The following is a 23,131-nucleotide window of genomic DNA, read 5'->3' on the forward strand; positions in this document are numbered from 1 at the left end:
AGAGCACGCCGGGGGAAGATCTGCAATATGCTCAAACCTAAGAAGCTGGAGTGTGAGAGAAGCTGCAATGGGAAAAATAATCCAACAGCACCTAAACTTTAACTGCCCAGTCAGCTTAGCAAAAACCACTCAAAAAGGGTCAGAAGTGCCTGCCAGGTGGGTCCAGGGCTGCATCCCAGGGGCTCACTTTACGCAGCGTTCAAGAATGGTGTGGATCCAGTCCCAAGGGTCTTGCACGGAGGGATGGGCATGCAAATATCAGAGTGAGATGCTGCAGCCCGAGCTCTGCCCAGCTTTTCAGTTCGTATGCCGTGCCGGCACCTTGGTTGGATTTCTTACCTGCCATTTCCAAAAGAAAAAAGGCTGGGCGGGCTGCGGCACCGTTTGTTCTCTCTGCTGAGCCTTTCCCTGAGTTGGTAATGTCTAGAGAACTCGAAACTATTTTTTTTTCCAAGCCTGTGCCTATGGGCTGGTGTCTGTCTCGCTAATGAAACCTTCCCCGCTGTGCTGCCAGCCCCGGCACTGGCCGGCCACCCGCCCGGGGCACGCGTGCGCCAGCCCTCCTGGCTTCATTAGCTGCAACGAGTCAGCACAAGGTGGGAATGTTCTCATAAAACGAGCTCGCGCTGAAGCGTTTGCAGGCTGGAGGCCTCTAGAGGGTGTCAGGTAATGAGTTTAAATTGCGGATGTATTTTTCTCTCTTCGTGCCAAAAAGGTCAATACAAAAAACTGGGAATTGCTTTCTGTCGCGTATTCGTAAGTGCTTCCCTTAAATATATTTCAAACTTCGAAGTGACAGTGGTTCCGGGAACAACAAATTAGGAGGCCTGTTGCGGTGCGGTGAGAGTGTCGGTGGGTTTTGCAGCGCTCTCTAATCAGCAGCACACAACGCAAACACGGCCACCCGTGTGCCGATGCCTGAACGGATGCACCGCCGGGCTCCCATTTCATCTCCATAGCCAAACTGCAGACCATGCCTCATGCCGTACGCCAGCAGCATTACACCACTGGAAGGGGGAATTGGGGTTAGGATTAACAAACTCAAATTGTACAGATTTATTCTGCGTTAAATGTGTTACACTTCCAAGTTCTGTCCAGAGGAGTGATCGTTTCTCCTAAGGATTTGGGGTGCTAACACCCGTATGCTACTGAGTCAGGCTTTTCTGATTTCACGATGGTTTATTAGTCTGTAGTAGCGTATGTTTGCTGTAAATGAAATAAAAACAAAGCCTTCACCATTGCAAATCGTGGATCCAAAATGAGAGGTTGTTCCCAATGAGCACAGTTAAGCTCCGAATTTGAAACATGGAAATAATCCTTCCCCCACCCTTCCACAACACTAAATTCATTAGTACGTGTGTCGCTCCTGGGTACTGGAGTGATGACCTCCGGTAGGAAAGTATGTGAGGAAACAAATAACCTTGTCTTCGGAGCTGGGTTTGGATAACAGCAGTCAATAAAGCCCAACATCGCACAGCGGCCATGAGGTTGAAACAAAATACCAAATAGCTGCTCATCAACTGGGCAGCATCCATTCTGGGCACTAAATGACGCTGGGATCTGAAGCGGGAATAGTGCATGCCATGGTAATTGCAACTCATAATATTCTTTTAATACCGTTTCTGGCAGGAATGAGGGATATTCGCAGAGTCTTGCTAGCGTGTTTGACGACGGGCCAGGCCTAGCGAAGCCCGGTCTGCAGGGAAAGGACTCGACTGTGGCCTGAGGACACGTCTGTCTCCTTTTTGGCCCAGGACTGAGCTTGCCTGGGCTGCTCCTGTCCGACTGGATGCTGCCAACCTGAAGCTGGGTAAGTGCCCGACCCACCCGTGGCCTGAAGACAGTCAGGGTGAGGAGATTTGGGGGATCCAGCCCTTTTTTCCTTATTCTCTGAAAAACAAACCTGCTGTTCCTCCTTTTGCTTTCCCCTTCTGCTTTCAGCTGCTGCCTAGCCACTGCGGCGCCAGGAGAAGAGCCAGACCTCCCCAGCCGACGTCCTGCCGTAGTTCTGACAGTCCCCCCGGGCCAAATGTCACATCTCGGAGCAGATCTGAGCTACTGGCACTGGGGTTATTGGCAGGTCTTCTGCTGGGGAGGAGGAGGTTCAGGTCTCACCCTGGTCCCCGTTACCAAGCAAAGATACTCAATCCTGAGCTTATTAAAGCTCAGCTTTAAACCCAGCCTAACTTAGCTTTAATAGCAGCCAGCTGACAGATCCCTGCCCTGAAACAAGAGCTATTTCATACCAAAATCAACCATCACCTTCACCCTGTGATCCTTTGCACATAAAGCAGTTACACTCTTCAGCTCGCCCCGTTCAGAAACCCTGGCAGAAAGCCCAAGTCTTCCCTCTCAGACCCAGGACCCAGCCCTAGACCTGACACTATCTCCAAAGCCTGTCTCTTCTCCTGCCCCATAAAGACGCCTTCCCACCGCAGTGTCCCGGTGCCTGGTGGCATAGAGGAGGTCTGCTTTCTGTCTCCCACCCTCACACTCCCCCAAAGTCAACACGGAGACCAAACCTGCCCCAAATCTCGGCTGTAAGTGCCACCTCCCCAGCCCGGCCAGCCATGCAAAACCCAGCCAGGTATCCGAGTTGAGACCATCCTTTCTCCAACCCACAGCCGAGCCGTGAACGCTGCTGCTTGCGCTGCCACGGTCCTGGCACAGCTAATGGCATTCCACTGGCCTGGCAACATCACATCCAAATGTTTTTTTACACATCGTAAAATTCCAGGTACGAACTGTCAGAATGGGCAACATGTGGTTTACGTTGATAAATGCACAAAGGCTTCCCCCATCAAATTGCCGTTTTTTTTGTGGGATTACACCTAATAGCGGCTTTTGCGTCACAAATATACTTTGTGTTGCAGCAAAAGCACTGGTTCAATAAAACACTTAAACACACACTTTATCTTAAGCGTGTTGGAGATTATATCCCTCTTTAGCAAAGCATTTAAGTATGTGCTTAATTTAAGGATTTAATTAAGGATTTTAATTGTACACTTCAGTATGTGCTTACCTGCTTGGCTGAATATGGGTGAGATTACTACATGCTGAAGATTTCTGCATAAAGTAAATGACCAATTCTGTCTGAATGAAGGCGCGACATTATTCTCACACAATGCAGTTAAAATATAAATAGGAAAAAGGCAAGAGGCAGTTAACTCGATTTGTCTAGCTGCAGGTAGCATCCACGACCAACTCTGAGTTGATTAAAATCTAATATTATTAGTTATAACCTCTAAAGTGGCATTAAAGATCAATAGAAAGGGGCACCTTAAAAATGAGTCTCCAGCTCATAAGCTTTAATTATGAGAAAGGAAAGATTCAGACATTCTCTCTCATTGGAGGCAGGGACCTTGAAATGTAAATGGCCACCAAATAATGGGCTGTGAGGCCGTTTCTTCAATCATTAGGGATTTTAAGCTGATTTCCTAAGGAAAGCGAGCTTCCGCAAGTGCATTGCCAGCCTGTCTTCCAGGCCACTTCCATAACTTTTGAACTGTGTGATAAATTTCATCTAATCGGGGGAAAAAAAAAAAGAAAAGGATTCCAAAGATACCAAGCTCCAACAAGTTTAATGCAAACAAGTGACTGGTTTTCTGTTTCTCCAGTAGCGTTTGCTGTCACTGGAAAGCCTTCTCCATCCCGGTACGGGGACAGAGGTAGGACTGCTGCTGACGTTTGAAGATGGATGGTGCCCACCTTGCTGTGGGACTGACACTTTGCTCCTACATTTCCTACACCGCCGATGCCTTATGATGCTCTGAAGCTCACACGTGCTCAGAAGACATATGGGTCTGCAACCTTATCCAAATTATTTGTTAGGCTGTTTATTTTATTGCATGCCGTGTATGATTTAAACACACAATAGTGATACCGCTCAGTACAGGAGTCACTGTGCTTTACTGCAAATGGCAGCAAAACGCCCTTGTCGTTTCTCTGCCTTTTTGTTTGCTCATGTTTGTTGTCATTTTACTGTCCCTACTTAAAGTTACATCATCGGCGATGCGAGGGAAGACGTGGTAGCCGTCTACAAGTGTCTGGAAGAGATAAACACATGCAAATGCGAGAGAAGGAGCTGAGACTCAGAAGGGCTGGAGGAAATGAAGGAAAAGGAATGAGCCTAAATCCTAGCAATGCGAGAAAGGTCGTTTATCAGTTTGGTGGTACTCCTCACCACGTCTCCTGAAACAGTAAGAGTTGTTATGTTCATATGGTGCTGGGTCCTGGGTGTAAAGAAGTAACTGGGATGGTCAGATTCTTCCTCTTCTTTTTTGGTTTCACTATCTTTCAAGATGCAAAATTTCCATTTTTCCCATTTCATTGAATTCCACCCCCCCATCCCCAATTCTCACCATTTTCTTACCACTTAAAAACTTATTTCTCAAGCACTCCCCTCCTTCTGCCCGGACTTCTGTCTCTGCAAAGCATCCTTCTGATTTCTTCCAAGAGAAAAGGAACAACATATGTGTATTTGGTCTGGCTGGGATGGACTTAATTTTCCCCACGGCAGCCCTCGCCGTGCTGTGCTGTGTATTGGTAGCTAGAAAGGTGTTGATACCGCAGCAGCGTTGTGGCTGCTGCTGAGCAGTGCTCCACAGCACCAGGGCTGTCTCTCCAACATTCCCCCTCAGCGGTAGGCTGGGGGTGGGCAAGAGCTTGGGAGGGGACATGGCCAGGACAGCTGACCCAGACTGCCCGAAGGGGTATTCCATGCCATATGACATCTGCCCTGCAATAAAAGCTAAGAGAAGGGAGTGAGGCGGGGGGGCATTTGTTATTCTTCCGGATCAACCGCTACGCGTACTGAAGCCCTACATCCCAGTAAGTGGCTGGCCATCGCCTGCTGATGGGAAGTAGAGAATAATTCTTTTGTTTTTCTTTGCTTCCATGTGCGACTTTTGCTTGTGCTTTATCAAACTGATTTATCTTGCCCAACGAGGTTTTTTCCATCTGATTTTCTCCCCCCAAGTCCTGTCGAGGAGGGGGGAGATAGAGCAGCTTGGCGGGCACCTGGTGTCCCACCCACCACAGTCCTTTCTGGTGCCCAACACGGGGCATGAGCCAACGGCAGTTTTGTATTAAGCGTGCTATAGCTATAGTAGTTATTAAGTGGCAAGCTCCTGTGTGGGTCACAGAGTTTGTTGCCTGTGCTGCTTACCTCTTTATTTCGCTGAGCTTGGGAACATGCTAGTACAAACAAAGGCTATGTGCTTTGCCCTGGCATTGATGGCCTTACTGTGCTGGGGGAGCTACCTTGTGGAGAGGATAAAGAGCCCAGATCCCTCACCGTGCGACACCGGCTCTTCTCTCTGTCTGAAAAAGCAATCCCTCTGCTGATTGACCCCAAAAGTTGGAAATTGCCTTGAGCCAACCATTTGCCCTCTGCCCTTTTGATCTTCATCTCCACCTGCCTATCGCTACCTCAAGGTTTTCATCACTTCCCACCTTTGCCTCATTCCTTGCCGTACGAGCTCGCCTTTCCCACTTGCCCTTCTGGTCAGCAGTCTTGTATTTTTGTTTTCCGTGGCGCTGCTCCCAGCTGTGGGAGGAGCGGGACGTCGGTCCCGTCCATCCCTGCCCACCATCCGCGCACCCCGGGGCTCCCCCACACCTCCTCGAGTTGGCGCCCATCTCAGCTCATCCTCTTGCCCAGTCCCCGTGCACTTCCAGCCTCCTCTCGCATCTTCTAGCTGCGCTCCTGGCTGTTCGGGGCAACTAATCCAAGCCACGCAAAAGACGTTTATTCGGCAGCATCCCTTAAAATGTCTTTTCTACTTTATCTCGTTTCAATCCTACTCTAGAGGCGTCCCACCAGGCGCTGTATGAGAGGACTGGTGTCCATGATGCTGTAACGCTGCTCTCCTAAGCCTCTTGAATCTGCTCTGCATCCATCTCTGTAGTTAAGGATATGGAGGGGGTTTTTGTGCCATACGGAATCCTCATATAGCAACGGCAATGTCTTTTTGCTGGCAGCAGTCAGCAAACAAGCAAAGAAGATGTACGTTACCCATAGCTGCTGCTTATGGACAGAGGAAAAGATGGCTCTGGCTGTGCGAAGGTACCTGAGATGGAGAGCACAGCCTGCCACGGCTTTGCGTGCTGCCTCACAGAAATGATTGTGGTGTGCTCTGGCCAACTGGTCCTGCTGGGACAGGATGGCAAGGCTTCACGGTCATAATTAGCTGCAGTGACCATAATTAGCTGCAGCAATATTCAGCGCAGCGGCTGGACGTGACACTTGGAAATGGCTCAAGAATGGGAGATCGGACACTGGGTAAGAACTAACCTCATAAATACTGGCAGGAAAGAGGAAGCTTCTCCTCCTCTAGGCTATAATGGTATTCTTGAGGGGAACCCCATGTGTTTGTAAGAAAAGCTTAAATCCAGCTCTTCGTTGGTGCTTTGCCTCCGCCGTTGGGCTTCCTGCCCCGCAGCAAGCCCGGCTCGGAGGAAGAGCCTGTGTGCTGCCATCCTGCAAGCAGCTCAGGCAGCCCTCGGCGTACCGGCTTTAACTTTTACCAACGCTTGGAGAGGCAAAGTCTGAGTCATCCAGTGGCACTCTTAGGTCTGCCCTTGGGCTGCTGAAAGCTGAACAGTGCTAAAATCGAAGTCTTTTTGTGTGATACCACAAGGTATTATAAGCCCTGGCCGGATTTTTCTTTTGAAGTTTATATATTGAGCCATCTTAAAATGCAGAAGCGGAAGCCACTGTCATCCGGAGAGAGACCAGCCAGCAGATATACCTAGAGGGTACCCATTCAAGAGCCCTTCCTGCGGACAAGCCGCCCAGGGAGATAACCCAGGCAGCCAAAATGACATTGCAGGCTCTTATTGATCCCTGTCTCTGGGGGACAGAAGGACTTAAACAAACACAAGTGAGTTTCCATGGAATTCTGCATCTTGCGTCTCTTTGTTTCCCACACGAAGCATAAGAGACACTTCTACTTCTTTTTGTCTATACCTGCACCTTTTTTTTCTTTACCATCAGAATTCATTTCGAGATCTTCTAGACTGTATGATTATGCAAGATTAGGCTTCCAGCCTTTTAATGGAAATAACAATAGGGGTGGGTGGCTACAAAGGCAGCTTCAGACAGCAAATCCACTTGCAAAGAGAAAAGTACTTGAGGGATGTGCTCTCTGGAGTGCAAGACGTTTTATGGCTAGGTTGTGCGGCAGAAGTGTCTCAAGAACGGTGGCCATAAGCTGGCAAAGTGGGGATGCGGCTATCAAGGAAAATAAGAAACACAGAGCCACACCGAGTGCTCAGTCTGACCTGCTGTCTGAAGTGCAGCACAAATTACTGCAGCAGCAAACAGCAACCATTTGTGCGAGCGGTTTTGCCTATCAAAGTACCACCACTTCAGAGAGTCACTCAGCACCACTGAAGGTACCTTCAGATGAGGATCTAGAGCTAATAACCTGGGTAATGCTTGACATACCGAGCTGTCTATCAGACGCCACGTGTTTCTTATCTTTTTGCACGTTGCACATCTTCTATCTTCTTCTTTGAGACGGAGGCAAAAGAGAAACGTACGGCATTTAAAAAGTGGAAATGGAAAAGATATCTTCAGATGTGTACCAAAGCCATGATGACCAGGATCCTTCGTGCCTTACACTGTGCAATACAGTGTGATCATGGAAACCTTTATCTGGAGTGCAGGGCTGTGATTGACATGCTCCTGTTTCAATGCACTACCACTACAGCCAGAAGAAAATCTCTGCCAATTCCGAGCAGTATAAGGTACATGACCTACAGATGAGTCAATCTAATTTTATCCTGTAGTGAGCACTGGTGCACCTGTATAATGAATAGCACATTATCCCATCCTTTGCTTGACTATCTCAATATAATACATTTAGTCTTCATAGCCTTTGGTACATCATGTTATTTATTCTTTCATCTAATGTATTTGGAGCAACTTGCTAGCAAGATGCAGCCCTATTTATCCTTCCAAGGACAACAATAGCAGGAATAAATGTTAAACTAAAGGAAGGAAAGAAAAAAAAATAGCAGCTCTATTTGTGCTATGCTGAGATGCATTTCTTGGCAGCCCCAGAGATTCAACAGTCTGGTATTTATCACGACGAAACGCAGAAATGTCTGATGATTACATGAAGGAAAATAAAGAGACTGAGCATAAACTGCAGACTGAGAGATAAGGGCACATTTTTATGGCAGGCAGCTGCTAAAGCGGTGCTACGTCAAGTCAGGCCCGTGCTGCAGCAAAGGGTGCACAAGACAGGGTGGTGAGGGGGACAGAGCTGAAACCAGTGATAAACAGGACAGTTTAATACCAAGGAGGAGAATTAGGCAGCCTGCTTAATCACATTATTTAACACCATGAGGATTGTTTCTAAGGAATTTATCCCTCCTTCATCTCCCATCGCACAATGCTGCAAAATGCTGATGTTGGCTATGGAGACTATTTAAGATCTTTCTTTTTGAAACGAGCCCCAAGCATGGTGTTCAGCATGAGGAGTCTGTCCGGCAGCGCCCGGAGCTGCGTCAGAGATTTAGCACCGACCCGAGTCCCTCAAGGACATGGTCTGCCCCTGGCTGCAAGGTGGGTCCTGCCCTTGAGGTGCACGCTGGATTTGGCCCTGGCTCTGTTTGAAGGTGGGTGCCCCTCCGCAATGTGCCCTGATGCAATGGGGACGGGTTGCACTATTACAGACCCTCTCTATGAATGGGCTTAACACCCTCAGGGGTGTTTGGGGGTAGAGTGGAGAAGAGTTTCTCTCTTGGAGGGTGGGAAATTCCAGTCTCATTTGGGGTTATGATGCCAGGACTATTGAAATCAAGAGCTGAAGAACAGGTTTTATTATCAAATCTGAAAGGCCCAGGGAGCTCAGGGAGCTCCTGGTACAAGTGAGACAGTCACTGTACAGCTTTGGTCAAGGCTGCTTCAAGTTAGGGTTAGGATTTGAGAACAGAAAGGTACAAGTCTCTCAAATATTGCCAAGTCTGTGAAGTCTGCGAATCTACAGGAAACGTGCTGAGATGGAGGCTCATGTTTGTTACGAAAAGCTGCTGTGCTGTCGAGCAAGGAGTGATCACCAGTTTAACTTTAGGGCTATAGTTATGAACCGGGTTAAGATTTCAGTTCAAAAAAGGAAATGTGCTGTTGCTTGGACTGTTCTGGACATCGCACAGGCCACATTCTTGGTTGAAGGATGAAGGATGGTGATGAAATTCATCATTCTGTACAAAGGGAGAGAAGCTCCTGGTTTTCAGCAGTTGCATCCCAGTGGTGGAAGTCCTCCATTTCCCTGACACAGGCACAGCTGAAGTAACACATGATCCTTCTGTTTTGGCTTCATTTCATCCTTTTACAGTACGGCACATTTGATGCAAGATTCAAGGAAATGATGAATTGCACTCTAGAGCTGGCATTTTCTAAGGAGAATTCAATAAAAACATATGGACATGCTGCATATGATACCGATCTTACATTCTTTGTAGGGTTAACATAGGTAGTAGCACGAGTCTCTGCCTGGCAAATTCTTCAGACAGATGCTTTCCTCATCCTCTCTGCCCCAAAGAAAACCACCAGCCTTTTAGGATCAATACTCTCCTCTCGTGCAGGCGAGGAGATTGCTGAGTTACCCCAGTAGCCTCCTAGGCTGGAGTGCAGACCCTGTCACTCAACAGTGCCAAAGGCATCAGAAGCAATTAAAGAAAAATGAGAATTGATTTGAAGAATGTAATAATCATTCATCTAGCTGGGGAAAAAAAGGATTTTATCATTGATAAATTAGAAAGAGTAACATTTACTCTCTGAAAAGTATTATGGCACCCACAGAAGTAAGCGTGAAACCTCAAGGACTTGCACTGTAAATGATTTAATTCTAAAGAACAAGAAAACAATAATGTTGCAAATCAATCCAAGAGGCTAAGAAGGCTAAAAGCTGGCAGGGGAAGGGTTTCTGACTCCAGTCGTGGCCCAAAGTACGACGCCAAGTATCTCCCTGGACCCCATGCCTGCTTTTCCATAGCAGTTTTGCTTCCCAGCATACCAGGCCCTGCTTGTTTTTGGAATCACTTTTGCAGCTACTCTTGGCAATACACAGATGTTCACCCTTCGTGGTTCTCATGTGTCCTGTCCTGTTGAGGCAGATGTGCCCATTGCAGGGTAAACTTAAATGGGGATGGTGATCTGCAGGTACAGAGGAGAGAAAACCAAAGATGAGTAACAAAGCAAGGTGGTTTTGAGGGAGATACTGAAAACTGCCGTCGCCTGTAAGGATCTCTGCTTGTGCTTTGGTGGCTCTCCTTGGACAGGCAGTTTTGTCACTCTGTGCTCAGCTTCTCGTTGCTCTAACAAGGGACAAGGAGCTTCACTGATCTTTGTAAAGCATTCAGTAAGCGCCACATTTTTCTTTCCTGTTCTGGATGTCCCTGCTATAGAACACATACATCAAACCCTGCCCGTAATGGAGTAATTAAACGGCACTGCTAAAGGGATGTCATAGGATGGGACTGATTACAGCTCACCCAGAAAAGTCTTCCCAAGTCCCAGGCCCTTTGACGTGATTCTCCCCCCCTTTCTCTGAATTTCTTCCTGCATTAATTTCAGCCAGTCCTGGGATTATTTGAAAAAGGGCCTTGGGGGACTTGTTCAAAGGCACTGCCACCACGGACGACTTTGCTTTCTGAACTGAAGCATTTCACTCCTATCTGTCTGGACATATGAGCTGCTCAGCACTGCTTCATTAGGCAAGTTATTTTTAAATTCCCAGAAAGAGCAAAACATTGAGAGAGGAATTAGCATTTGCTGTTGAAGCAGCTGCAACAAAGAACAGGCAGAAACCCACTCCGGGTCCCCCCCTGCTAGCCCTGTGATTAACCAGACAGCAGCACCCAAAGTCACTAACGCACGCTCAAGCTGCACATGAGATGTTAGAAATCACACCCGCAGATAAGGATTGGTGAGTGACCATCAAAACTGTGGTTTGGATGTAAATAAGAGGGTGACCATCAATACCAAATAAGAAAATGTCTTTGAAAGATCTCTTCCCTCCAACCCTGTCCTGTGTTTCCCACTTTCTCTTTCCCCCATTTTTCTCTTCAGGACTTTGAAGCTTAAAAAACCCTCCACTCTGGTTTCTCAACACAAATGAATGAAAAGATAAAGCCTGCTCAGGGTTCTTGCTTCCCCTAAACAATAACTAAAACCCAGCAGGCACCCAATAATTGCAAAATGCCAAGGGACAGCAATAAAGCTGACGTTATTTGGTAGTACTCTCAGCCGGTAACATGTTTAAGTTTCCCAGTGGCTACTACTGCTCTTACAGCACGGAGTTAAAGCAAAAGGCATGGCAATAAAACTGTCAGAGGCACGTTTTGGCAGCTGTCTTTTTGCAAATGCTGAGTGCCCTGTGGCTTGTGCTGCTCGGGGCAGCTATGGCTCACACTGATAATGTTACACGGATGAAAAAAAGTGTTGGAAAGCTGAAGCCCATTACAGATATGGCCTAAACCTGAAAAGGGAGGAGAGACGACTCAAAATGGCCATTTCACCTCCCTGGGAGCACACACATATTGCAGCTAAGGCTGCCTGCGCCTGCCTGCTTCACCTCTTCCCTTCGCCCCTGCCTGCAGTCATAGTGTTTCTGTATTTATTCAGAAGAAATCTAGCAGGAGCTGTTCTAATAACCTGCTCCCAATTCCAGCCTAATGAAGGCTGCCGGATTCCTCTGAATTAATTCTTGTTCAAACTAGAGTGCTTCCTTTAGGAAAAAAAAAAAAAAAAATCTCATTAAGTATTTCCAGTGATTCTTCAGTGACGGGCACTCTGCCATAGTCAGCAAATTGTGGGTGGATTGTTTCAGTGGACAACTTTCCTCACTGCTAAAAATATACAGCAACCTCTTTTGATGTCCAGCTACCAAACATCCCTTTGCCAGATAAAGAACACTTTAGTGTTAAACCGGCCATGTGCCTTCCTAGAGACTGCATTGAAAATGTCCCTTAAGCTTTTAGTTCTTAATAAACTGTGTTCTTTGGATGTTTTCTCACGAAGGTGTGTTTTCCAGCCCGCGGGGAAGTCTTCCTGGAGCCCACAACAGAGGTAATAAAACATTCCTCGTCTTCCTTGGTGTTTCCCTTTTTGGTTCCATGGACGCATTAGCTCCTCTTGGCAGAGTATCTCATTAGGAGCTTGTATTCAGCTGATTATTCCTCTTCTGAATCACTGTTTTCTATGACTTTGTCACCCACCCCGTAGTCCAGCTGCCGGTCTATTCTTAGGCTGAAGACTTAACATCTGGTGGCATTGAAAAACATGTTGTTTACTTAAGCTTAGCTCATTAAGTGATCCAGATTAGGTTTCGTATTCGCTAACTCCTGCGCACCTGCACATCAGCAGTAATGATTTCATATTTTCTTGTAGGTCACTGATCACACATTAAGCGGTGTGGGGTCAAGAACCGATAGGAAGGGAGCCGTGCCTTGTGCAGTGATGCTTCTGCTTACAATTACACTTGGAGCCCTATCAGTTAGTTTTCAGTCCAATTAATATTTGTCGTATTGACTTACATCGTTCCTCTTTCTCAATCCAAATATCGTGAAAGACAAGATAAGATGTCTTACTAACTGAAGGTTTATTCTATCAGCACTACTACTTTAAACCATGACATTAAGGGAAGTATCTGGTTAACCTGACAAAGCCTACTTTTCATGATGTTACAGTATCTTCTTGAAATGATTTATTAGCGAGGCCTCTCACCTACATTATTCTACGTGATTTTGCTTGGCATTGATGTCAGCATGATGGAGACACACCACGTTTGCTCCAATAAAGGCCACACTTTCCCCCCATCCCAGACGGGCTCAGCATTTAACTGAGTCTTTTGTAGGGCCCTGCTTTATTGTAAAATGCAATATCCCTACCACCTCTTTGCAGGCAGGCTTCTGCTTGTTCGTGACCACTCCAACAGGACACAAGTATGAAGGAGTCAGATTTGAAAAGGGAAACTGCAGAGTCAGCATAATGAGAAGCGGTAGGCGGTTTCTGGTTGTTGAATAAGCACAAATTAAACGTTTTGGAAACCTGTAAGCAACTTCCTTTTAAAAACGTGCAACACCACTTCTCTACAGCAAAGTTTTACCCAAACCTGTCAGTTGTTATTCTTGCTTAGGTATCCTTGATGACAGAATGTCAAGTAATAGGTTTCATTACCTTTTTAGGAGACAAATAGCTGCAACAGATTCCATCTGGCCTCTTCTCTGGCAGCCCTTAACTGTGAGGGCCAGGCCAACTGTCCTTCCTCGTTTGCCGCTAACTGCTGCTGCTCAGAGACAGGTCTCCAACCAAACCGGGCTCAGCGCTGGCAGAGTCCCTGTCATTTTGCCCAATGCTGCGGAGACCTTTGTACCTGAGGTGTAAACCCCAGGGGCTCCGCAGCCTCTGCACTACGTTCTGCGCCGTGGGGTCTCCGGGCAGAGCTCAAAGACCTTCTCCAGACCCCGCACGTTTGTTTGGACGTTTCCAGCTCTCGCCTTTGAGAGCTTAGCACTGGTGTGTGGGAACGCTCGTACCCAGGAGCTAAGTAACACCAAGTAGACTCGGGTTTCTGTCTAAACAGAGAAAACAGGAAAATAGCTTCAAGTGTTTTTAACACTTAGGACCAAGAAAAAAACCCCTCCTTTTTAGAACTCTTCACCAATACAGTACTGGGACAGTCTAGCTAATCTTGCAGTTGTGCCGTTTCTTAGCGTGTAACAATTTGTTGTTGGGTTTTTTGCATCTCATTTTGAGGAGAGGCAATGGAACAAGGTTTATGAGACTGCTGTAGATCAATCCGCATAGGAAAAATCCTGATACAGAGCGACGAGGAGACTCAAAGAGCGAAAGTGTACTATGCGAAGTTTCCACCAGACATTTACAGGAGAAAAGTTCTTCTTATGTACCCAATACTAAGTAAGTGTCTTTCGTCATTCGGTACAGTTAGACTCATCTGAACAGTGAGTGTGCTGAATTTAAAGGAAAATTTCCAAATTTCAGAGGCTTTGATTAGGTTTTGTCCTTCATTTAGGTGACATAGTAGGGAATTTATCAGGCTGTGCCAGAATATGTATTAGTCAGCCTGCGCCAGCATGACTGCAGAGCAAATCACTTGGGCATGCCTGCGTTTCTGAGAAAGGTTGAAGCGTTAAGACCTGATATAAATTTATTTTTTTTTAATTTTGCCGTGAGAAAAGACTCAAACAGTATTTTTCTCATGCTGTTAAAAGACATTTTTGGATTAATATTCTAACCCTAGAAGTAAATTATTTTAAAATTAAATACAGTTAATACTACCAAAAAAAAAAATATCTGGTAAGCGTGGTAAGGAGTTTGTCAGGAGGAAGTAACTGTTCCAGCCTAAGATCTAACGCTGGTTCTACATATGGAGCTCTTAATTGCCATTTTAGTCTTTTAGATGAGCAGAGATGAAGTTCCTTCATCAGAAGACCAAATTTTTCTACAATTAATCGATGCAGAGGTGATAAGTTTTCCAGTGGGAAAGGACACCATCATCATTCAGTCACACACCAACGTTAACACGGATATTCTTGGGTGGCCTAGGACAAGTTCTTCAAACAGGGGAAAAAAAAATTAAAATCTCACTTTTTCCCCTTTAGGTACTGGTAATACTGTTATTGAGGCTGTCAAAGTTCTTGTAGAACATGGCGTACAACCAAGTGTCATTATCCTGCTAAGCCTATTCTCCACACCTCACGGTAAGTTGAGGCCTTTGCCCTCTCTCAAAAGGTTCCAAATCTATCATCCAGGAATTCCCAGAGATCACCATTTTAACTACAGAAGTTCATCCTGTTGCACCAACACACTTTGGACAGAAGTATTTTGGAACAGACTGACACACTCGGAACAAACGGATGTGACTATAGGATGTTACAAGAGGATTTTTTCCTACGTTTTATTATCGTTGAGTTGGTTGAGGGCATGTTTAAAAATCTTTTTGGCCAAAGGGGGAAATACTTGACTTAAATTAGTTCTGGTCAGCTACTGCTTGAACACCGAATCAGGTACAGTAACAAAGCACTCTGTCATTACAAAGTCAAGCATCTCAATGTTGGGGTTGTATAAATTGCTACACTCTCTGCTTTAACTCATTTATTCTTCCATAGCCTGAATTTTTTGGGTGCAACTGGATTTACAGCACCTAACTACGTAGAGACTGACAGTAAACGTCATGAAAGAAATCCTTTGGGCCTTTTCCACAATGCATCATACAGATCTATCTTACAGACTGCACCAGTGAAAGTGGAAATGGATTTTACCCCTTAAAGAGCTATTTGCGTGTTAAAAAACTACCACACGCTTGGCTGAATACTTTATCTCTTTTGTTACCTGCAGCAGTGACTACAGACAGCCTGAGGAATTTCTATTTTCCAGTGCATTTGCCTAGCATATTCGACAGAACTTTACGCATCCTGCGTTTATCACATTCTTTGTATGCAACTTTCTTTCAGAAGCTAAGGAAAAAAAAAGTCAATTTAAAAAGTAAGTAGCAGCCCAGCTTTAAAACCACAGGTAGCAGGGGGTGCTTTTACGCTGTCCAGATCTCTAGTTAACAGCCTTTTTAAAGGCCAAAAATACTAAGTGGAAAAACTGTATTCTCCTTAGTAGGTCATCTGCAATTACGTTTGCGGCATCAGCTGCAATAATGCGCCGAGCAAAAGGATCTCAGCAGCAGCACTTTGAGAAACACTAAGTTTCCCCACAGGGATCTGACCGTTCATTTACATGCTGCCTTGAAGAACACAGACGCGTAATGTCTTCAGCAAACGCTGCGCTGACGCTGTATTCCTGGACACCCACCTTTCACTGCAGCGTTCTGCACTCGGCTTTCATCGCGGGATGCAGAGGAACCTGCCCGACTATTCTGTGGCACTGGAATGCAGCGCCAACAGCACAAATGCCAGGCGTAGCGTAAGGATATCTCCTTTAAGCAAGCAGAAGAGAACAAAACGGAGCTTGTTCGGTCACTTGGACATGCAGTTTTGCCGCATTTTGCTCTGCCTCATTTTTACAGAACTTCTGTATTTGTTTCACGTTTCATGCTGAAGCTTTCAAAAATCAGATGTGTGACTATTGATTTGAGGTGGTTCTGAAGCTATCAAACTATTTGTTGTTCCTACCTGGCCACGAGTTTGCTATAACCAAGTGAGGCTGAGCTGCTCTTAAGGAAAGGGAAAAATCGGCCGTAACTAACTACAAGAAAAGTTACTGGATAAGAGCAAGTCACTTGGAAACCTTCGAAGCTGTTTCTAAATCTGAGCTGGATAGCTGCGTGATCATAAAGACATCTGGTTTAATAATAATTAGAAGACAAAAACTGATTTTATATACCACCTAATGACCAGTGCCGCAGCTAGACAGCAGGCAGGGAGACCGCCTGCAGATCTTGAGGGCAGCTCTTCTGCTGCTGCTGCTGCTGCTTGGCTGAAAGAATGCCATGGCTGTAAACAGCACCAAATCCAGACAGGATACAAGAACCTGCTCAGAAAACTCCTGTAAATCCACACGGCTTCAGACACAGCTCTGATACTCCTATCTTAAAAATACACCTCAGCTGACAGAAGGAAACAGAAAGTCACCAAATCGTCTTCCTGTTTTTATATACAAGGAATTTAGAGTTCTAAAAGGCACAAACAGCAGCTCTGTTGGTACTAAATTCCTACACGTTTCCTGTTGCATTTAGCTGCCATCTTCCTCTCAAGATCCCCCTCCAGAACACCTTTTGCCAGGAATGAGGTGATTGATTCTGCTGCTGTCTTTCATCAAACACAGCTTAAGGTCCACCACAAGATTGACATTAGAAATGCAGTTTCAGACTGATAGGATTGAGTTGCTGGAGCGTGTCCAGAGAAGAGCAATGAAGCTGGTGAGGGGTCTGGAGCACAAGTCTTACGAGGAGCAGCTGAGGGAAATGGGGTTGTTGAGCTCGGAGAAGAGGAGGCTGAGGGGAGACCTTATTGCTCTCTACAACTACCTGAAAGGGGGTCGTAGCAAAGTGGGGGTCGGTCTCTTCTCCCAAGTGACAAGTGATAGGACAAGAGGAAATGGCCTCAAGTTGCGCCAGGGGAGGTTTAGACTGAATATTAGGAAAAACTTCTTCACCAAACGGGTTGTCAAGCACTGGAACAGTGCAGCACAGGAGTCACCATTCCTGGAGGGATTTAAAAGATGTGTAGATGTGGCACTTGGGGCCATGGTTTAGTGGTGGACTTGGCAGTATTAGGTTAATGGTTGGACTCGATGATCTTAAAAGTCTTTTCCAACCTAAATGATTCTATCATTCTATGATTCTGCCTGCTCCCCAAACAGGCTGGGAATTTGAAAGCTCGGATGTGCAAGGATGGTATCTGAGTACGTAAGTTCTCCCGAGAGTACAGCACTGCCAGGGAAACAAGACCTAGATCAGGATTTAGCAAATTACTGAACACTATTAAAAATGCCTCTTTAAGGCGCAAAATTCTCCTGCAGCTCTTTAAAACTCATGCCACAACTGCTGATTTACAATTAACCAGCTGGAATAATTTCCTGAGATATTGTTTGAATGGAAAATACTTCGTTGTATAAGACATAAATATGTCCTTCTCTCCCCACCAGAAGAGAAGAGACCCTCCATCTGCCTGCCTATCGAAGGAGAGGGCCTGTTGCCAGCACGGTACAGCAACGTAGGTGGAGTACTAAGACGGAGAAAAGAGCAAAGTTAGACTGTTAGGAATTGTTATATCCTTAGGTTTCCTCTCAAGTTTGTTCTGGGCTGGTACATTAGTGTAAATTGGCTTCATTTGCCTGCTCAGTACCTGGCTCTACTAATACTTTGAGTATATAAGGATTTGAGTTTGTTGGGTCTTTTTTTTTATTTTTTTGCTTCAGGTTTAGAAGGTCCCAAGAGATTCAGATTTTTCTCACCTCGCTGCATTTGGATTATTACTTACCTATATTGTGAATAAATTATTTTAATATCTTTTTAGAAAAAAAAACACCAACATTTTTCTCATCTATCACTGCATACCAAATAACCAGTTTTTAAGGCCCTTGGGGGATTTAAAGCAAATTTATTTACCCTCATTGAAGGAAACGACATTAAACTTACCATGCAAAAGTGTTGTAATTCTCCTTCGCTATACATACATTAGCAAATTGAAAACACTTAAGCATGAATTACACCATAGCTTTTGCTATAGATTTTGGATCTTTTCCCTATACTGCAAAGTTCTCTAGGCAAATACATTTTCCCCTACAAGCTTTTTGAAATACCCTGCTACACCGATCCTCATTTTTTCAAAGCTGTTAAGGAAATATGTGTGCACAGGCCATTAATTCTTATTAATGTCAACTGGCTACTGAAATCCACTAAGTGGTTTTGAAAAATCAGAGTTTATTCTGCATCTGATCGAGCCTGTGAGGGCACACGCAAATAAACTCCACCAAATCACACCGAGGGAGGTACTTTTCCTAAGCTGTCTGCCCCGGACCTCAGCTACAAGTTTTTACCACTGAAGTAAGGCGTGAATCAGCAGAACCCAGCTGCCATCTCTGTGCATCGCTGGGTGTTCATCTCCCAGCAAACTGGCAAATATCTGCCTGAAGAGTCTGAACTCAGCCACAGAGGTAAAGAATAACATGTTTTATTCCCTGTTGCTTGCCATTTGATGATCTTCAAGACTTTTGGGAAGTTTAATCTATTAGAAGTATTTATTGAGGGGAAAAGAAAGAGGCGAACAAGCAAAATTACTTGTCACGTCATAAAATACTGAGGCTGCTCCAGGAGCATAAACCATCACCTTATCCCTCTGTTCGAATAGTAGAATATGCTCCACCTCCCATCTGCTCAATAATCCCTAACATTTTGCTTCTTTGGTTACTGGTGTATAACAAAGCCACTTTTATTCTGCTCTGACCTTGCCTGGTATTCAGAAAAGGTGGGGAGAAAAGACAGGATTCACTTTCATGCATAAATCACTCTGTTGCAGTCACATTGCCTCCTGTTTCTTCAGTTCTTTGAGCTCTGCCATTGGAGCACGCTGATGGACGTCCTGCTGATTCACTAATTGCCAATGCTCACACTCGGTGGCTGTCTTATCAATCGTCAGCACAAGGCTTTCCATGATAAAGTGGATCAATTGTGTGCCAATCATCTGCCCCCTGAATTATCGATGTTTGACAGCAGAATTAATTTTTTGCCTGCTTCAAAGATGTCTGCCAAAAATGAAAGTGTACATACACACTCAGCCACAGGGTCTCTCTCTTCAGGGGATACAGTTTCTCCAACCACGGGAACCTGCCGGAGGTAGGAGCTCTGTATACACAAAAAGATCCGTTTGTCGTGGGTCAGGAACAAGGCAACTTTTCCAAATGACAAATATTTTGGTTCATTAAAACCACAGAAGTCCGTTGTGACATTAAATTTAGCCTTCCCATTTTTTCTTTTTTTTTTTAATTTTACTCACATTGGGCAGTCAAACCAGATCTGTTAGGTCATGGTTTGACTCTACAGTAAATCCAACTGTAACGCGGGATCTATATTGCAGCAATGATGCAAAGGACTGATCTGATTTAAACTCACTCTCCCAACTCCAATTTGCTTTTAAAAACGTAACAGGTTAACCTTCTGCAAGGAAGTTTTATGCTGGATTAGGTATCACCTCTCCGTCACTCCAACTATATGCTGTATCAAGTATCATCTGTCCTTCTGCAGCTGGAATGAACTTCTGTGCTTTATGTTCTGGTTAATTTGACAAAAATATAGTTGGGAACCTACATCTGCTCCAGATGAAACTGGGACCGCTTCAGCTCTCCATTACGAATGATTTTGATATCACAGCCTTCAGTTCAGTGAGTTTCTAATCCACTTCCTTTCCTGGTCCCATGCTGTAGCAAGTAAAACTGATGAGAAATATGCCCTGCACCTGAACCCACCATTCTCTCTAGCACAAACACTGTGCTGCCTTTAAGTTCTCAAGTCTGAAGGGGGAAATTTAATCTGTGAATGTTTAAAACCACTTCATTTACATTAAAAGTTGGGCTTGTGTCTTTCTACCCATTTATGGTTCAACAAACTTTAAACGCAACCCAGCCCTAAACTTGATGGTAATCTCACTACTATTATAATAAACTGCCAAAAGGAGAAACAAAGGTGTCTTGTGGGCTTCCTGAAACCACATAAATCCTCAGAAATATGTTTTCTCTCTGTGCATGGGCTCTTGCTTGAAAATGAAGACAACTTCCTTGGAAGTCATCTCTGTTTTCCTTAAAGTTCTTTTCAAGGGAGACTTTTCAGGCAGTACAGCGGGATCTTTCCAAACTCTGAGGGAATCCCTTCCGTTCTCTACAGGAGACAAGTCTACAGAGCCTTAACCTTTCCCTCTTCTCAAACTAGCACCGATACTCAGCACGGCACGAGCCCCCTCGGGTTCAAAACTGAGGCACGTTTTTCTTCTCTCCTGGTTGTCTCCTATTTCTTTTCCGTCACAGTTTTCTTCCCACTATGTCTTATCGATTCCTGATTTTACTTCTCTGCCAGAATGCCACGAGCGCGACGGCCGACCCTGGAGGTAACACAGCTGCAATTTATAGTTTAAATGAGAGGGGGACAACTACAGAAAAATTAACCTAAGAACAGGACTTAAAGACCGTGGGAAGTCTGATGTTCAATTAATTAAGACTCATATTGGAAAACAGGAGTATCTTAGCTTTTATATAGTGTGACAGTTGTCTCTAATACACAACGGCCTGTTAAGCAGCAGAGAAAACCCAGTGTAAGGTGAAACGCTGCCACAGTTACGAGGGCAAGGAAACTGAGTGTCCGTACGAACAGACTCCTCCCTGACATTTTTTTCCTCGGCCTTTGGAAACGCTGGCCATTGTCAGTCTGGAGCGCTGGTACCTCTGCCCGGCACACACCGTGAGGCGACATGAAATGGCCCCTGCACTGACAAGCCTGGCTCCTGCGGGGACACGGGCCCTGCTGCTGCTGCGCCCTAACGGCACCACAGGCAGGCACTGCTGAGCCCCGGGACCCTCCACATCCCCGCGGGGCGGCAGGAGGCTGCAGGCTGAGGGGTGGCCGTGAAGACCCCCGACAACCAGCCCGCCTCCATGTCTCCCTGCCACAGCCCTCGGCCTTTGCCCCTCTCCAAAATGGCGGCGCCCCCTGAGCGCTGGGGCCGCTCTACCCGCGCGGTCCTCCAGGCTCCTCTCGTTGGGCCGCGCTCCCCCCACACACACCCCGGAGGGGGTGGCGGCGCCTGCGCAGAAGCGTCTGCGTCTTCACTTCCGTTTGTCGGCAGCCGCTTCCGGGCCCCCGTTCCTTGGTAACAATGGAGCAGAAAATGGCCGCCTGAGAGGGGAGGGAGGGCGACGCTGCGGCTGTTTGGGGACGGACGGAGCGGGGCGAGCCAGGACCGAGCCCGCTGAGGAGCGGGGAGAGCAGCGGACCGAGAGCTGGGGAGGCGGCGGCGGGCGGCAGCGGCGGGCGGTGAGTATTGAGGCCTGAGGCGGGCTCTCAAAATGGCCCGGAGAAGGGAGAGGCCCAGGCCCAGGGGAGGCGGCGGCGGCGGCTGCGGTCCCCGCCCGGAGCCGGGGGCGGCCGGGGGCCGCGGGGCCCCTCTGCCCCTGCTCTAGGCCCCCGCCGTGCGGACTGCGGTGTCCCAGGCAGGGCAGGGCGGCTCCTGGCTCCGCGGGGCTCGGGAGGCCGAAACCGCCCCGCGGCAGAGGCGGAGCGGGGTGCCGTGATGGAGCTGGGGGCGGTGATGGCGGTCTGCGCGCGGGTGTGCCCGGGGCACTGCGAGGATCTCGGCCCCCGTCTCCCCCGCATGGGCCGGGCTCTGTCACCCTGGGGACTTTTCCCCTTTCTCCTGGGGCGTGTGGCAGGGCCTCCCGTCGAAGCGGGGCGAACCTGTTCCTCCGTTTGGAGCTGGAGAAGGGTTTGCGCTCCCCCCTCGGGGAGGGCTGCTGGGCCCCTCACCCTCTAGGTATCTGGTTGGGCTGGAGGAGGAATTGAAACCAGCCCCTTTTTGGAGAGGTGGAGTGAGGGGGGAATTATAGCCACTATGTTGGGCCTCGCCGTACTGTTTAGGGCCTACTGAAGGAATCGCAGCCCTTCAGGACCGTGTTTTCAGTCTGTTCTTCCCGTGAGTTGAGACAAGAAGCACTGTTGTGGGAGACAGGCAAGAGGAACCCCTTATATCTCGCTGTGTCTGTTGTAAGAGTCTTGATCAGCTTGTGACCTGTTAAAACCTGTGATGTTTGCTATTCCCATCCTATTAGTTTCTCTCCAGTTAATTACGTCGTGTTTGCTCTGTCACCTTAGTTTCCTGTGCAAGTTCTTCCTTCGCTTTTTGACGTTTAAGGTTTCTGTTTACTGTGTTTCAAAACCATTGTCAAGTCCAGCTAGATTTATATATTACCTTATTTTCAATGGTTTGCTTTAATGGAGGAGCAATTGCAGGTTGTATGTATATATGTAATGTAGTTATTAAGGTTTGTTATGCGTCTTGATTTTTAGTGTGTAGTAGAAGGAGCCTGACAAAATGTTTCACAGCAATAAAAACAGGTTGGGTTTTTTTTATAATTGTTTTGTTTGTTTCACCATTTTTCAGGAAGATAGTCTTTCCTGTAGAAAGAAGTTTGTAAACAGGAATACAAACTTGATTGTACCCAATAGTACCATCACACATCTGATTTATTTTCCCTGTCCATATTGGCAGTACTGGTTAATTTCAAGTTGTAAATCGTTGTCAAACTGCTGAAGAAGCTCTGACACCAATTTGTCCCTGAATTTTAATTGCAGTGACTTGTCAAGTCTTTTTTAAAAAATAAACAGTTGGCTGCTTCTTGTGCAGTTAATTATCTGAATTGGGAGTCAGATGCTTAGTTTTGTTTTAGTGGTCAACTAGCACTTAAATTGACTGTATTCTCTCTACAGGTTTACCATTTTGGAATTAAAAGAATTATAGCTTGGAATTATGTCTTGCCTGCTCCTGAGAAGGGAAAACACACCACACATTATAGAATTAAGCGTTTCTTGTTATGTTAGACCACTAAAGCATAACAACTACAGTGTTCTCTTCATCAGCAATTCTGACTACATGAATGTTT

At 46.3% G+C, this 23,131-nt stretch overlaps 1 protein-coding gene across 1 annotated transcript; it reads left to right on the top strand.

Moving 5' to 3' along the window:
* Positions 1–7,698: 7,698 nt before the first annotated feature.
* Positions 7,699–14,905, top strand: LOC132318188 (uracil phosphoribosyltransferase homolog). The gene is given in 5 exon segments (XM_059824585.1): positions 7,699–7,752; positions 12,917–13,013; positions 13,772–13,933; positions 14,638–14,736; positions 14,768–14,905. Coding segments are annotated over 5 exon segments (519 nt in total). The 3' UTR covers positions 14,875–14,905.
* The last annotated feature ends 8,226 nt before the right edge of the window (positions 14,906–23,131 follow it).

This window comes from Gavia stellata, chromosome 14 (assembly GCF_030936135.1).
Source record: "Gavia stellata isolate bGavSte3 chromosome 14, bGavSte3.hap2, whole genome shotgun sequence".
NCBI lineage: Eukaryota > Metazoa > Chordata > Aves > Gaviiformes > Gaviidae > Gavia > Gavia stellata.